This window comes from Setaria italica, chromosome IV, assembly GCF_000263155.2.
Source record: "Setaria italica strain Yugu1 chromosome IV, Setaria_italica_v2.0, whole genome shotgun sequence".
Taxonomy (NCBI): Eukaryota; Viridiplantae; Streptophyta; class Magnoliopsida; order Poales; family Poaceae; genus Setaria; species Setaria italica.
Genome location: NC_028453.1, coordinates 17,227,988 through 17,245,862, shown reverse-complemented (window position 1 = coordinate 17,245,862; position 17,875 = coordinate 17,227,988). Strand labels below are relative to the sequence as shown.

General features: G+C 46.1%; 1 protein-coding gene across 1 annotated transcript; it reads right to left on the bottom strand.

Annotated features, from left to right (window-relative positions):
- Positions 1–10,102: 10,102 nt before the first annotated feature.
- Positions 10,103–10,683, bottom strand: LOC101758374 (10 kDa prolamin). The gene has a single exon (XM_004965304.3). The coding sequence runs from the start codon at positions 10,626–10,628 to the stop codon at positions 10,209–10,211; it is 420 nt and encodes a 139-aa protein (XP_004965361.1). The 5' UTR covers positions 10,629–10,683; the 3' UTR covers positions 10,103–10,208.
- Between the last annotated feature and the right edge of the window lie 7,192 nt (positions 10,684–17,875).

The window sequence follows — 17,875 nt, the reverse complement described above, 5'->3', positions numbered from 1 at the left end:
GCCACCCAGCCGCTTGCTCCTCCGTGCTGCGTAAGAGCTCACTTGTGATCCACAAGAAGCACCGCCGCCGCCGGAGCACTGCCGGACCTCGCCGCTGTTCAAAGCCTTAGTCCCTGCGCCCAAGTCTGCTTCTTCCCGACCCCAAGCTTTTCTTGTAGGAAGAAGGTAAGCTGCTGACCCCAGTCCACTTCGCCCGACCCCTCTTAGCCGCCCGACCCCGGTTCCGTCTCGCCCGACCCTATCTGTTTCGCCGACCCTTATCCGCCTCGCCCAAGGGCTCGGCTGTGATCTCTTTCTTCAACCCGAGGGTGTATGTGTAAAACTTGGGAACCCTTCAGCGATTGAGTCTGAGGATCCCTAGCATACCAAATCCTCTAGTTTAAGGATCAGATCATAAGTTCCTTTCCCGACCCTTACCTCTTGATCTCCACCAGCTCCCTTGAACCTCCCCACCCTCCTGCTCTTTGTCGCGAGTTTCTGGGCTCAGACTTGCAAGTGTTGCTGTTGAAATAACCGTCTATGCTAACTCTTGCATTGCATTCGTGTAGAGCTGCGCCTCGCCGACAGCTTCTACGAGCTACACCCGGCGCCAGAAGACGGCGGTGTAGCTGAGCTCCTGCCCTCTGAAGCCGAAGCCGCCCCCGAAGTCGAGCAGTTCTCTTCCTCCTTGCTCGAAGGCAAGCCCCGGTTGCATGGAACCCCTATGTTCTCCAAACTTGCGCATGCCTTCCTTAAAACATGCTTGTGCATTTACGTATAGGAGTTGTTTGAAACCCTAGATGCATGACTTAGTTGGTCCCATGATCTGAACACTAGCTGTTGGACCGAGTAGCTGCTTTGCTTAACTAGGAGACGGTAAAAGCCGAGTGATTCCCTATCACTCGCGAGTTGTAGGAGTTGGATGTTTACCCTTCTGTTACAACTGTAAGGACGATGGACGGGGCAGGGTTTGGGTAACTCTTTGGTGGTCGGATGATCGCCCCGTCTGTCTATGGAAACTTGCTAAGGCCCGACAGTGGTGGTGTTCGTGATCAAGTGTTTGAAAGTACTAACCTCATAATTAGTATGGGATGAGGAAGCCGAGTACCGGATTGAACCTGAACGTGAGCGGTCGTCCCATTGTTCTTGGAACGGAGTTTCCCCTGCTGGTTGTCGCACGTGGTGGCAAGCGTGATCACAGAACGGCAGAGGTCGGGTCTATGGAACCTTGCACCAAAGGAAATGGGCCCGACACGGGTTAGGGGATTGATGGGGAAGGCCGACATAGGAAGCGACCTCCGGGTGCGCGGATGTCATGAGGTTAGGTTCACCATGCATGGTTAAAGAACTCGAATCGATTCGTCTGCCTCTCACAGTTTGAGACTGCTTGATCGCTATGTCACCCTGAGTAAATGAGGAATCTGATGATGACATGGTTTTGTTGATATATACATACCTTGATTTGGTTCTATGATTGCTTAGAATAGGTTACAAAACCTAGACCGGTTAATGAACTTAGAACTGGAGCTAAAACTTAAAAATAGGGTTTTACTTAGTGCTTTTGGCAAACAAACCCCTCAGCCAAAAAGCCCTGCATGTCTAGAAGTGTGGAGTAGCTTTACTCCGGTCGGTTAAGTCTTGTTGAGCTTAGTAGCTCAGCCTTGTTGTGGCTCCTGTTTTTCAGGTGAAGTTGCTGCTCCCGACCCTTCTCCTGCTGGCACTTGGCCGCCCCAGCTCCCTCCGGGTTGGACGGTCGAGTGGGATCCCTCCTCGGACGGCGAGGAGAGGGATCAGTGATGTCCCGGCTGGCCTCACCAGGGATGTCCGACCCCGACGTTGCTTCCGCTAGTGGTTTTACCTTCTGTTGTCTTTCTGAAAACCCTTGTAAAACTCTGATGTTTATTTCATAATCAAACTAAGTGGTTAAATTGTTAACTCGGTGGACTTGTTGTACTCTCTGGAACCGCTCACCTTCGTGTGGGTCTACTAAAATGGTCCTGTTCAAGTGGTTAAATCGGAGGAAATCCGACGGCACTTCGTGTTTACTCGGCTTAGGCATGAGCGTCGCGTATCAAGCAGCTAAATCATGTTTAACCAAGTAGATCCGAAGTGGATCCGCCACACAATGGTACAAAGGCCTATTTGGAGGCACGGTCCGAGAGGATGAATCACCATTCTCATTCAAGTGAGAAGTCCCTTGGGACTTAGAGCAAGAAGCATCAACAACACCATTTAACTTGGTGCCCACATTAGGTTTACACGTGCCATGGGAAAGGCTACGTGGCTTCCTAAAAGCTTTGGCACGCATACGTCGCTCATGCTTGACATGGCGAAAGCAAAACTCAATGGTATTCTCATCTTTCTTGCAAAAGGTGCAATGGAACTTCGGTTTGGGAGTACGAGTTCCAAAAATGTGAGAAGCACCCTTGCCACTTGAATTCTCTTGGGCAATACCGGAAGAAGCAACAAGCTTAGGAGTACCTATAGAAGAGCTATCCAAACCACTAGCACAAGTGCTATCATCCAAAGACTCATGCTCAATAGAAGAAGCTAACTCCAGTTGAGAAGAAGCAATTTTGGAAACAATAACATCAAAGTGACAAGAATTGCGAGAATCAAAAGACTTAGCACAAAGACTCTTGCATCTTATGGCCAAAACGTCATTTTCATCTTTGAGGCGATCACAAGTATCACATGTAGCATTTCTCAAATTATCCATATCCTTTTCAATGCACATACAACGCACTCATCTCATTGTGCTCAACAAACTTGGCACTCATATCATCACGCATTTGCTTCAAAGCCAAAACTTCATTTTCCAATTCAATGCATGATGTGCAAATAATACCGCAAGAACAAACATCATCATTCACATCAAGCACGATATCATGATTATCACAAGAAGTAAGGCAAGCATCATCATCAAGAACCAAAGAGCACATGCTACAAGGCATAGACTTCATTTCACAAATTTCAGCACTAGCCTCCTCAAGTTAATCTACACATGTGGTGTGAGTCAATTTTAGTTCATTAATTTCAGCAAGTAAAGACTCACATGAAACACACGGTAAAGAAGCATTTAACTTCAACAAAGTAATTTCATCTCTTGCCTTATCAAAATCATTATTCAAAGCAACACATGAATTACATGGCATAGAGGTATTGGATTTCAACATGTCATTCTTATATTTCAAGCAATCAAGAGAAGAGTTCAATTCATCATTCTTTCTAAGCAAGGCATCACAAGAAATCAATGGATTTAAAGCATGTGACTTCCAATGAGCAATTCCACATTTCAACCTAGTAAGAGGACATTTTGTCTTCTCATTCTTCCTACGCAAAGCATCAGAAAGCTCTATGTTTCTCTCATTCTCATCTTCACAATTATTAACACGATTGCATAGAACCATGATGCATTTTGCAAGCGTACCTTGGCTCATGTCTCTTAGCCCACGGTAGAACTCGCCCTTCGTGAGATCACCATCCTGGTAGTTCTCGAGGAGATCCATCACCACCTCCACTTCTGGTTCCAACTCAATCTCCGAACTCCTCCTACCTGAGGACAATGAAACACAAGAAGAAGAGTTTGGTGCCATAGCTCAAAGCACCGGTTAGAATTAGCCAAAAGCAAGCTCAACTATCGAAAACCAAATCCACAAGCAAAAACACCCTATACCTTGTCGCCCCATGGATCACAAAGCCGATTAAGGTGGTGTGGTCCTTAACCAAGCTCTAATACTAATTGAAGGACTGGAAAGGTGACCAGAGGGGGGGATGAATGGGAGCCAATTCAAATTTTCTCCAAGAATTTTGGCTAAACTCCCCCAATCCTCTCTTCTAGCAAAATCAAGTCTATTTAGCTGTGCATGAGCTAATGGACCTAGGAATGATACTACGAACCCAATTTGAGAATAGCGGAAGCAAAAAAGAGTCCAAATGAGTACCGGAAGAAGGACTTTGAAAAACAACACCTCTGTGTGGAAAAATCCAGACAAACCTTCGGGAAATTCCAGATTTTCGGAGATTTCTGGAAGAACCTTCGGAAACTTCAGGAGGTAATTTCCGGAATCTTCTGGAATATTCCGGAATTTCAGAAATCAGCCTTCGTGAGAAGAGAAGAAAAATCCGAAACTCGATCAAACGACCTCCAAAAATCACGAAATTTGAACCATAAACTCACAACAACATTCCAAAGGTATTCCCAAAGGCTCCACTCAAAAAGCTCACGAAATGGTCACAAAATTCCATGGATTTGGATAAGGGCACAAGAATGGAATTTTCGGAAAATCTCAAAATCCGAGGTGCTCGTGCATGGGTTTGCTAGGGGATCATCCTAGATGTTCTTGCATATGTCCTAGCATCGATTTGCCCCAAGAAAAACACCCCAAAATGCTGCCAATCGCGAGATCCAAAAAAGTCACCCAAAAATGCTCCGAAAATAGGGAAAAAGATAAATTTCAGATCTTGAGAAGGAGAAGCAATTGAGCACGAAATTGATTCTTGTATTACTCCACCATGTCCTGTTACAAGCCATTCCTAAGCACAATCCAAGGTAGGATGGCAAAAAGATCAACACAAAGATCCCTCATCTCTCCCTCTACCAAAGGCTCTCACAAACAAATGAGAAGCCCACCACCAAAACAACCAAAAGGTTGGCTGACCCAACCAGCCATCTCTCATATATATAGGCACTTGGTTATTTCCCAAGTTGCCCTTACATGAAGCATACAACTTCAAACCTCCTAGGGGAAAAATTGTCCAACTTTTTCTTCGTTCATTGGACGGACCCGACGCCTTCACAACTTAGCTTTGCCTCGACGCAAGCTTCGCGATGGTACCACGCATCCTCCGACTCAACACCGTCCAGCCGCACCGGACTTGTCCTCAGGTTTTAAGGCCAATCCGGTCAAACCCTCTTGCACACCCCACAGGCATGACTCATCCCCGGTTTCGAGGCCAAACTAGTTAAACCCTCTTGCACTCCCCGCAAGGCGTGATTCACCCCTGGTTTTGAGGTGAAATGGTCAAACCCTCTTGCACACCGCGCACGACGTGACTCATCGATGTTGACACATGTCCGGCCTCCGCCAAGCCTTCAACACCTCCAAGTCTTTTGCTCCCGGCTCCCGGGCTGCCTACTCGACTTGCCTCCATCCTGCATGACTCAACCGATGCCATCTCCATCTCGTCCATGTACTCTTGCTCTTCCGTGCACCATGTGGATCGCCCATGACTCCGCCCAGACTCCTCGAGTCCCTCAGTTCAAGCCTACTTGTGTCCACCCTTCACAGCTCTAATACATCGGCATGAACCTTTCGCTTGACCTTCACCTCATGCCGTCGACCGTCATGTCGCAACCTACACCTGTACATCACAAGCCAAGAGACACAACACACAAGATATATTTTATACAAACACCGCAACACAACTCATACAACTCACACCTCCGGTTAGCCGTTAGCATAATCAAGTGTATATGGAATATGAACTCAACCGGTAAAGCATCAAATCATCTAGTCAATCACTCATCACAAATAGACCAAGGCACTTCTCAACTTGGTCTCTCAGATTCCGTAAGACTCACTGTGGTGAATTCAAAGAAAAACTTACATTCAATACAATGTTCCCGATACGTATGAAGTTTGCATATTTTGTACATTTTATAACACGAATATTTCATAACTTGTTTTTTTCCACTAACATGCTTGAGACAGGAACAAGACAATAATTTATGTGGATACTATGTCTATGAGCACATAAATAATTTTGTGCATGACAAGGTGATATCGTCAGAAAATATACATGTACGTAAAATAAAACTATTAATAACTAATTATTTTCTATCTCCTTATATTTAATTATTCGTCTAACATTCACATATTTTGCAGATTCAAGAAAAACTCTTGGAGAAGGAGAGGATTTTGGCAATCCAAGAAGGTCTCATAGGATTTCTGGTGGACGAGGTGATAAATCCCACGGGAGAATTTTATTACGACGGACATCCAATAGCCGAAACGAGCAACACCATGACGGGAGGATCCTAAGAATGAAGAGTACAAATTATTGTATATATAGTAATTGTATAAATACTAGTTTGATGTATATAATATACTAAGAATTGTATATATATATATATGTATGTATATATATAGTACTATCATGAAATATATGTACGACTTGCATACAATACGAGTGGATATGTGTAAGTAGTGTACACTAAGGATGTATACATATATATATGTGAAGCAACAATTAGTAATAATATGGAAAAGAATTTAAAAAAATCTTAAGGGGTACGTGCATGCACCTATATGCGCATGCACGTATCTCCTTTAGTCCCGGTTGGTTTGTCCCGGTTGGTAAAACCAACCGGGACTAAAGGGGTGGCTGTGCAGTCCCGGTTGGTTTTACCAACTGGTCTAAAGGGGTCTTTAGTCCCAAGTGAATGACCCGAGACTAAAGACAGCCCCCTTTTATCTCGAGTACGTAGTCCCGGTTGGATTTTCGGGATCTATGACCCTATCCAACCGGGACTAAAAGCGGGTTTTCCACCAGTGCTGAGCATTTCACTGGAGAAGATGACACACCCATCCAGAACATGGTAGGGAGGAACCGGATCGAGGTGGTGCAGAGGTGTAGATCTGGGAGTTGTTCACTTGGCGATGGTGATCTATGGAGGGGGCGACGACGACACAAGTGCCGTAATCCGTTGGCAGCATGATGCAGGCGCTGAAGAAGCTGTAGAGGTAAGTGCCGTGACCTCCGCCGCCTTCCACACCGTTGCCGTCCACGTGGAGCACGAGGTTGGATTGTTGGAGAGCCCAACGGCAGTATGGTGGGAGATGAGACTGCGAGAGGAAAATCAACAAAACTATGTACATGACCTTCAGCCCACTAAGAGCAACTCCAAGATTTCCTCAAAAAATTCTTCCCCAAAATGAGGTATTGGGGGCAATGCTAAAAAAATTTTCCTCCAAAAATATATCAGCCCACAGTAGAATGCTAAAAACTATCCTCCAATAATTCAAAACAGGCCACATCATCATAATTAGGCTCATTATCTTATCCACCGTGTGGTTTATCCATTGTTGCTCCGTCGAAGCTCTCCACTCGATTTCTCCCTCTATTCTTCGAGCTGCTCCTTTCTCTCCGCTCGATCTCTCCTTCTTCTTTTCCTATCGGCAAAGCACGACAACTGAAGCTTCTCCACTCTTCTTCCACCGTTCAAATCAAAGCAAGCAATCTCCTTTTCCTCACCAATCGGCAGAGTAACAACTCAATATCCACACCATGGTCGCAGACCCCAAACTGCTCCTTTCTTGCTTCTTCTGAACAGCACATCACCACACCACCACCCGGGCTCCTCCAAGCCAAGAACTAGGTGCTGCTCCTCTCCCAGGCCCTGCGCACTGCCTTGCAGTGGTGCCCCTCGAGCACACACAACGGCGCGCCACTGCCTTCCCCGTCCTTGTCGTGCACGTGGAGCTAGCCTGGCACGCTGCGACCGGCGTGGCTGCAAATGGCGTCCTTGACACCGGACATCCACACTGGTGGTGGCAGCGCATCGGTTCGGTGCTAGAGGTCGTGGGCGACGAGTTGTCGAGGAAGAGGGGATTCACGGACAGTGGAGCTCAATTAGCGGTGCTGGAGTTCAATTTGAGCATGCTGGAACTCAATTTGGCCTCCGCGGTCGTCGATTTCCCCTCCTGAATCAAATCCAATCGAGCTCCAACTCCAATCGAATCGAAACCCTCCAACTCAATTGGAATCATGCCGGTGGAGACTGAGGTGCTTGTCGTTGGAGACCCCGACACGCTACAATCGAGAGCACTCGAGCAGGCCCGCCGGGCGCCCGGCTGTCCTTGCAGATGGGGAATCACAACGACGACACCATGCGCGCGCCTGCTTGAAATCGGGACCTCGCCATCGCTGATTTGCTGGTGCCTGGCCCGTCGTCGCGCGCATAGCGTGAATTAACAAGCGCTCAGTCCCTCCCCTCGTCCAAGGCCTGGCACCACCACGGATGCCCCCCGGACAAGAGCAGGCGCCAAAGGCCTTCTTGTCCTCGGCGCCGCTGGTGGTTGTCGCCGAGCTGCTGTAGAAGGACGACGCGTAGCCGAGGTTGTGCTGACCCCGCAGCACCCACCAGCCACCCCGCGCCGCCGTCCCGTGCCGCGTGCCGTTACCGGGCCACGCGTCGTCGCCTAGCGTGCGCCCGGGAAAAAAACGTCCACGGGAAAGAGGTCGGGGGCGGATTGGGAAACACCGGGAGTCCCGAATATTTGCAGGGTGAGAGGTGTTTTTTTCGCGACGCTAATTTTTCGGGGAGTTTTAGGTGGAAGTTATTTTTTCTCTTTTTTCCCCTCAAGAAAGTATTGAGGGTAAGATTAGCAGTTTCTTGGAGTTACTCTAAAGCTCAACCCAAACTATTCCAAACTAGTTTTCCAGAAAAATCAACCCTAACCAAACTATCTATAAAGTTAGCCCATTTCCCACCAAACCAACAGCAACTGAAACGAAGCCCAAACCGTTGGAACTGGTTTCAGCCCAGACCACTACCAGCTTTAGCAGTGCGAGACGAAACTATGCACGTGACCTTCAGCCCATTAAAGTCCACCCAAAACCGTTCCAAACTAGTTTTCCAGAAAAACCAACCCTAACCAAACTATCTATAAAGTTAGCCCATTTTCCATCAAACCAACAGCCACCAAAACGAAGCCCAAACAATTGGAACTAGTTTCAGCCCAGACCATTACCAGCTTTACACACCACCGCCGCGTACCAGGGCTTTTGGTTGCGCTGTACAAGGACATGGGCCGCTAGCACCCTTTACGCGCTGCCATTCCAGACGACTATCCGGTTGACTTCAACTTTGTCGCTCTTTGCCATGGTTATGTCGACGATCTCTCTTTTGCTCTCTCTGCTCTCTTTGTTTTCTGCAAGAGTAAAAGTCTTGCCCTCCGTAGATCGATCTGGTACGGTGAAAATTGACATCCATATGTACTCAAACTCCAGGCCCTTGTGCTTTGTCTACGATCTACTACGCCACTACTCGTGACAAGTAGCGCTTGCGCTTTGTCTTTGCGCTACCCTCCATCAAAATTAATTAATTTGTGATGTAGTCAAATCCGTGGAGGTTCTATTTAAAGCCGGCACATATAATGATAGTAAATATGCTGGGTAAAAAACGAGCACCAACATAGTAAATATCCTTTCTCCTCAAGGAGAGCCGGCACACATATTGCTCAATCGTGCTAATGGAAATGCTCAATCTGGCGTGGATGGCCCCTCAGTACCATCATGCTCTGCGGCGGTATGGATGGGCCGACACGGATAAGGTCTTCGGCAGTAGTGAATTTTTACATTTGGCATATTCTGCAACAGAAGAATAGGTTTATCCTTTGACAAAGGAATCCTAAAAATTAACATGCTGGGTGGAAGATGGTGTTACACATCGGTCTACTTTCGATTTTTTTTCTTTTTAGCTCATAGATAGATCAAGTCTGAAAAGAAGTTATTATTACAAAATTCTCATTTACAACTGATAGTGTTAACACTGCCGATTTAAAAAAACTACAGAGGTAATATCAAATAATCTCTCGGTTCCAAAACCAACATGATCTTTGTTTGGAAATTACAGTGATCCCATTTTCTATAGTAATTAGACATGAGTTTAGAGCACGTTCGGTAGGAATTCTGCAAAGCATTTTTCTCCGAAACATGAGAATTCCTAAAGAAAATGATTCTTGAAAGAAACATAAGCATCCTACAAACGATTCAGGGATTCAGAGACAGAACCAAAAATGTTTCTCAAATTCTACCAGAAACTAGAAAAAAGCATGTTTCTTAGGAGAATCAAATTCAGTTTATCTGTAGAAACATTTCTTTGAGAAACTGAATCCACAAACAGGCCTTAGTCACTACATATAAAAGCACTAAGTGATCATAATTTTTTATGCGCATTCATGACCTTTGCCCGCTATCTCTTGTGGTTTTGTTTATTACTTTTATATCCTGTTGTCTTATGTATAGGCATTTCTACCTATTAAATTTATCTATATATCTAATACAATAATTCATTAAGGCCTCATGCCTCTCAAGGAAAAGGCACATGATGAGTATATTAGATAATGAATGGAAAGCCATTGATTCGACACTTTTCTTATTCGTTATGATTCACATGCGATGGCATGTCAGCTTTATTATTGTTACAGCATGAGGACATCTATCTAGAATGGAACACCAGCAAAGGGCTGCTGGAAGAACATAGGCGGGATCGCTGTAGCCATCGGGTTGAACATGGACGGTAGTTGCTGTTGCTGCATGATCTGTGAGATGGCACCACAGTGACATTGTTGAAACGGCATCATCCTTGGAGTCCAGTACTGCTGGAACGGTAAGGTCCACGGTTGCTGCAGCATCATAGACGCCGGTGAGGCAAATCTGCCCATGGCAAACGCCTGTTGCGTTGTGCAGTACTGCATGCACGGGTTCATGGCGAACGGCTGTTGCATCATGCAGTACTGCATGCATGGGTTCATGGCGCCCAATGTCGTCACTGGTGGTAAGTGCCATGGGACATGGGTAGCAGTAGTGGTGCTTGCACAAAAAGCAAGAAGTGCAAACAGTGCAAACATCTTGGCTGCCATGGTGTTGCCTTTTGCTTCCTGAATCTAGTAATGTGGTGCTATTGGTATTTATTTGTGGGGGTGATGGGCTGAGCATTCATCTAGGTCCTATTTATAGTGCTTATATGCTACAAACACCGTGCAGATCAATAAGGTTTTTGTCATTTGCAGAACTGAAAGTTGGAGGGTAGATAAGCTGGAGGTGACATGGCATCTAGTCAAATTTGGAGATTTCCCTAACTGTTTTTGGACCCACATGATCGCCTCCATGATATTCAGCATGGGGTACATGGGAAAAGTATTTTGTTGTTCTTACTTTTGATAATAGGGTGAGGGTAGTATGACGAGTTTATTAAGGATGTGACTGCATATCTCAGTTTGTTTTGCTTTTGCTAAAGTAAGGTGATTGCATCGTGACTAGCTGAGGTGGATCGAGAAACTTCTGCAAGGGAATTTGTCCAGGCGCTGATATGCTCTACATGTCATATACTCTTAACTCATACATGGAGTCTACTGTGGTCTTCTGCAACGGAATTTGTCCAGGCTGATTTGGCTTTACATGTCATTACTCACACATGGAGTCTTCTGTGGACTTCTGCAATTGAATTTGTCCAGGGCTGATTTCCTTTACATGTCATAACTCATGCACGGAGTCTGTGATGGTCTTGGTTCCTTTACTTTCGTGGTTTTATGAGAGAATGCTGCCTTGTTGACTGATAGTAAAAGTACATGGGCAAAGGACCCTGCTTTTGCACAGAGACAGGTTTCCCCAAACAACAACTGGACATATATACATGATTTATTAATTACTCTCTCGCACTTCATAGATTCCAGACACCTAAATTAATTTTGTGATTCTTTAGGTCGAGAGCAAAATCAAACTGCAATGTTAAATTTTTGGATTGGAGTAGTGTTGGTATTAAGAGGATTCCATAAGTGCCATCGTGTCGTGCTTGTGGGCAGGCAACGATTGCTGATGGGCGGTGCTGGGGCAGGAGAGACTTGACGTTTAGGTTAGCGTGGTGGCACCATCTAGTGGTGGGCATTGCAACTAGATAGGGGGCGGTGCCGGGGAAGGAGAGACTTGACGTTTAGGTTAGCGTGGTGGCACCATCTAGTGGTGGGCACTGCAACTAGATAGGGGACTAGGGGAGGGTAGGTGGAGATGAGCAGACGCTAAAAGAATGCGAGTATGGTGACTGGCGATGTCCCCCTCCTCCCCGGTGTCGTGCTCTCCATTCCTCGGCGATCATGGTGATCCTTCCTCTAGGCTACCATACCATGGGTGGCCTCTCTGATCTGGACTTTGGTCTAGGTTTGGAGATCCAATGCATGATCCAATCCAGTTTCTCTTTGCCAGTCAGTTGCTCACACGCCTTCTCTTCCAATGAGTTTTTCTTGGTGGCTTCTTTTGGGCGATCCTCCATCCCTCTCAATGTGGATTCTGTTAGCCTCATTCTGCAATCATGTCTTGGAGGAATTGATAGTGATTTCGAATTATTCACCTCTATGAGGCCATGTATCATTTCTCGGTTTTTTCCAAGGACGTTGGCTTTATGATCTACAGATTGGGTTTCTTCAAGTGCAAATCTTTTGTATGGACTCCTCCAGCTAGCTCCTCGTACGGTCCTTTCAATCCATGTGGTGGACAGCATGGTCTTTCAACGCATGTTCATCTTCGGAAGTCGAGGTGCTCTTTGCTGAGCCACTCCATGCCTTTCCTCTGAGGACAAACCTTGGAGGGGACGAGTCAGATGCCGGCCCTCCCAAAAGACCCGCGGGCCAGTCAGCCATTGTTTTGTTCCGAAGGAGCCCTCATACGCCTAAGAGCTCTTCGTACCGCCTTCTTCTTCCCTGCACTTAGAGCTCGCCACAAAGCAAACTAGCTGTCATGGTTAGTGTCAAAAGGACTTCTCCCTTCGAAGGAGATTCCCAAGGTGGTTTCCCCAATAGTAGCCCCTCGTGAGCGAGGGCCATCTTCTCCTCTGATGGGCTGAACTTACGATCCTAAAACACATGGTGCAACCATCCTTCGGAACTCCCCAAGATCGGCCCATGCATGATTTTGCTTCCTTGCCCTTTGATTAATATATTTTTCCTTATTCGAAATCCTTCATTAAATTTTTTTAATGGTTTTTTGACTTTTGACCCTTGTTACTGTTTCTCTTTCGCTCTACCTATAAATAACCCTGTGTGGGCTCGTGCCATTTACTTTTACCGCTATCGCTTTCTTTGATGGAGGTCTAAAGCCCCCTTCACTGGGTTTGGTATTCTTCCGACGACTTCATTTTGGTTGCTTAATTGTGTTCTTCATTGTATTCAATGGCCCCAAAATGCAACCGCCCTTCGGGTGACGATGGTGATCAGATTATGCCAAAGACTGTTGTTTTTGGCTGAAGCTTGCTTCATCCCAATGACATCGACTTACTGAAGCAGAACAAGATGGTCTTTGCTAGCCGTGCACCCAATTCTGAGGTTATTCCGAAACCCGAAGACAACAAGGTCGTCATCTTCCGTGATCTCCTTTATGTTGGTCTTCGTTTTGAGTTGGACCCAATTGTTATAGATATACTCCGTCTGTATGATATCTACCTGCATCAGTTGACACCCAACGCTCTCGTTCATCTTTCGACGTATATGTGGATTTGCAAAACAACAAAAATCAAGTCCTCGGCAGTCAGTTTCACTAATGCTCACAAGGTGCATCACCAGCTGAAGTACTTGTTGGAGAGAAGTGCTAATGGAGTGGTCGGGAAACAAGCTCAGTTTGGATGTCTCAACTTCATGTAACGCACTGGAGTCTTGAACCCCGTGGCTGCATATCGCAACAAGTGGCCTATCGATTGGCATCAACACTAGCTCTATCATGAAGTGGAGCCTGAAGAGACTGGTGAGCCCAACTGCCTCGTCACTAAAAAGATGGAGGCTCTTCATGATGATTACAAGATTGACCCTCCCGCATGTGCCGAGGGTGATGCCTTCATCTCGATGCTTCGTCTCTTTGCCTGCAAGTATAGCACTTGCGATATTATCGAGGAGTACCGCATGCTTGGAGTGTGGCCTGTCCGCTGTAGCTGGGCAATTCTGGACTCCGACTGGACTGATACCAAAGGGCCTATCCCTTGCCCGGATTGGTCGAAATGTTTCAAGTTTACCAAAGAAATTAAGACTCTACGCTTGTCCTCCTCTGTATTGATTTTTCTTCATGCTTTCTCTTCGTTACATAACTTTTCCTGCGCTTCATTTTGTAGAGATCAATTCCATTAAGGTTAAAGATCGTGGTGATTTTATTCTTGGTGCCGAATCTCCTTCGGAGTACAAAGAGGTTCAAAGGAGGCTGGGTGGATCCTGGGGGAATCGTGTCTTTTCCTTCTTCAGCGTCGAGGCCCCCGTTCGCGAGGCATCGAAGAAAAATATTCTTCATTTGGAGCAGAAAGCCTTGAAGAAAGCAGCCAAGGTTTCCAATACTAAAGGCGTTGCCGCAGGCAAAACTATCTTACCTCTGGCCTAGGGAAAACCTAGGGTGACGCAACGCCTCGAGCACACGAAGAGAGGCCGTCATCCCAGCTCTAAAGCTGCTCGCGTTCCCAAAAAGGCATGTATTGAGGCCTCTACTCACAAAGGTGAAGGAGCCTGTTGCTCCCGCTCCCCCTCTCTCAGTGGTGGTGCCATTCCAGCCCATCACCCTCATCAAGCTCTGCCCAACAACCCCTCTCGTGATAAAGCTCCATCTCCTCAAGGGTCGCTTAATGGCTCCTGTTAGCCCCTCGAGCCTGAAAGCGATGAATGGGAGATGAATGTTGATTCTTCTGTTGCTGAACAAGTGCCATCCAAGATCGTTGATCTTAGCCACCATCGTGAGAAGGAAGATTCTGACTCTTCTTCGGATACATCTTTGTCATCATCCACCTCCAACACCCGCCACTCGACTACGCCTTCAGGTGCAGCGTCTACCGGTGATGGTTCCAGCAATGAAGATGCTGATACCAGTGGTTATCTTGTTACACCAGAGGACCCCAAATTTGTTGTTGAACATATTAGAGCCCCTAAGGATGCTGCACTAATTGGTGGTAAAATCATTGATTTCCTTTCCCTTCAGAGTGGGGGCCATGAACATCAATTTCTCTTCGAAGCTAGTGATAAATTTTGCTTTCCACACGAAGATGAGAGATTTTGAAACCTTGATGTTGATACCATGGTGGAAGTTTGTGGTGATCTTGCTCTCAAGAGTTTTGTTGCTGCTCGGTTGTTTCGTGCAAGCTTCGTGAAAAAGAATCTGAAACCCCTTCGTCTTCCAAAATTGCTATCCTCCCGACTCGGGTTTCTGAATTGGAAAATCTGCTGGCTTCGGAGAAGGAACGCAACTGTAGTTAGCTACCGACAAAGCAAAAGCTGACGAAGAAGTTACTAAAGCCCGGGACAGTGCTAAAGCTCTCAGAATTGAGCTTGATCACGCTGCTTCCTCATGTGAGTCCCTGAAGAAAGACATTGAGACATTGATGAGGGGTGTATCTGAAAGGGACGCCTCTTTATGTGAGACTTAGAAAGAGCTCTCTCGCTACCGCGCCTGCCACATTAAAGGCACCAAGGGCCTTCGTGATGATATTATTCGCGCTCTCGAGTCATACAATTTGTCTCCTCCTTTGTTCAATGTTGGCTCTTGCTTTGTTGTGCAATTCTACGATTTGGTTAGTGTCTGCTTTGATCTGTTATGCAAAAGTGGAAAAATGTTTGGCGAACTTAGTGCTATTGTTGGTGTCTGTGCCCTTGCGCAATCTGTGTGTTCTCTATTCCCTTCGGACCGCCCTTTGTTAGAGAAAACACGGAGCAAGAATGATGTTCGAATTCTCAGCAAAGCCTCGCATGTGTGGCCCTCAGACACAAAGCTTGCTCCTGACCCGCTGTCTAGTCTTCCGAAGAATATTTTGAAGAACTTTATGCTCAACTTCTCCAAGATGAGGGGTGGTCAATTAACCTGAGATGAGTCTGAGTGTCTCTACGATCAGGCTTTTTACTTTGTACTTTATTCATTCCCTTTCTTTATGATATTTATCGCGTTACTTAGCATCTTTTGTTACTTCGTACTGAATGTTTTATGCAGTTGAGGAACCGACTCCAAGTTGATGTTTCCGCTCGCCTTGCTACGAAACGTGCTGATTGCATTGGTGCTTCTTCTTCCGAGGGACCTGGCGACAATTGGATTCAGCCGCTGCTGGAGCTTTGCGACGAGCCTGATTTCCTTGAAGCCCCCACAACTGATGCGGCTACCGTCGTCCAACCTTCTTCATCTACCGCTCGGGAGCAACTTCTTCTGATGCCCGAAAGGAGTCCAGCGCTGCAAATGTTGTTACAACCTCTACTACTCCATCCGCTGCGCCAATTGCACACGTGGAGGTGTCTCGAAGCTCACTGAGATTGACTCATCATCCGCTCCTCCTCTTGTGGACCCAATCACTGATGCTGAAGTTTTTGTCGCCGAGCCTCATCCAGAGGTGTGATGCCTCTGTTCGGGATCGGAGGTTGTATTTTGAATGATTTTATGTGTACTATGATGTAACTAACTTAAACTGGTTGCTGTGCAGGTCCCTTCATCGGATCCTGCGCAGGTTATCGAAGGTGCGACTCCTGTTATGTTGCATTATGACAACTACTTCATGTCTTCTGAAATTTGGGAAAAGTTTCATGCTCACTGTCCAGATGTTTCGTTTGATGACTTCTGGTCTTACAAGATTCGGAAATACGAAGAGCACAATTCTGAAGAAAAATATTTTCTCTCTCGATTTTCTAGCAATCCTTTTAAGCTATCCAACACCCTTCGTTTCCATGCTGCTACATGCGCAATGAAGTGCATAGAAAGGATTACTTCCAATCCTCTTGGTGCTGCTGAAGCAGGGCTATTGGATCCGAAACCTGAACCAATGGACGAGGGGGTAATAGGCCGCCTCGAGTATATTTATCGGAAGCCTTTGTCTCTAGATGATGTAGATAATATACTAGTGGAGAACTCAATGAATGCTCCGTTCATATAGAAGACACTACTGACCTTCTTTTTCCCCTTCGAGTGTAGGACAAATGCCCTCTGAAGAAGAATTGTGGGTTATGGCCGATAGCATCATTGATGTTGCTGTTCTTCGTGAGTTGGCTGAGGCTCATGAGATTGTAATGAATGAGGATTGAGTTGATGTAATTAAAAAATATGATGAGTTTAGTTGTGAATGATTATGACTTGTTGTTATGTTTGTAAATTTTGTTTTGTTTATTACTTAATCGTTGTTCTCATGCAAAACGTACTTTGGGGTGAAGACCTTTACTTTTTCTTCAGAACTCCCCCCCCCCCCCCCGCCTCAGGTGTTTATCGCAAAGGAGTGTGCATGAAAACATTTTTCTTATAGCCCTCCGTGGCTTCTCGTTGTGACTCTTGTTCTTTTTCTTTCACCGATGCCTTTCTCTAGGCCCTTCAGGTATCTTTGCTCGCTTCTTGCGAATGCACCGATGCCTTTTTCTAGGCCCTTCAGGGTATCTGTTCTCTTTGCATTTTGTGACTAAGTAAACGATGTCCCCTCGTACCCCCTCGTGTGGTGGGAGGGGACCATCTTTACTTAGTTTGGTCATGATCGACCTCTGCATTGAAGACAACGTAGCTTCATTTTACGAAGGGGTTGATTGCTTTGGTGGTTATACTTCTCATTTTGGGGGTACCTTGCTTATATTTCACAAGGGCTTTACATGGGTGTCCACCTCATTAAAAACCTTACAGCCTCTCAGATCGTGGTGATGTTTTAGGGCTTCCCCCATGAGGAAAAGAGTACGGTCCCTTCAGATTACATGAGGCATTGCCTTGTACAAAAACTGTTAAGAAAAGAAACTAAATAAAAAAAATCCTAAGATACATGATTTTTTTGCTCTACTCTTTGTCTTTTCAGACGAAGTACTTGTTGAGCATGTCTTCATTCCAAGTGTAAGGATCCACCGTGCCGCCTAAGCTTGTCAACTTTTACGCCGAAGGCCTTTGTGTTTGCGTTGCCACGAATGGTCCTTCCCATTTGCAGCTCATTTTGCCTTTCATTTTTCCTTTTGGTACCCTTCGGAGGACATTGTCTCCTTATTTGATGCCCCTATGCTTTATCTTCTTGTCTCACCACTGTAATGACCGACCCCTAATCTTTCCCAGTTAAGTTGATCTCAGCCTTTAACCTCAGTCAGTTGCTCTGTTGACCGCACCTAAGTGCTCAGTCTTCCGCCAGTTCCGACCCCTGAGATCCGACCCC

Coding starts and splice junctions, on each gene's coding strand:
- LOC101758374 (XM_004965304.3), bottom strand. CDS start 10,628: ATGGCAGCCAAGATGTTTGCACTGTTTGCACTTCTTGCTTTTTGTGCA.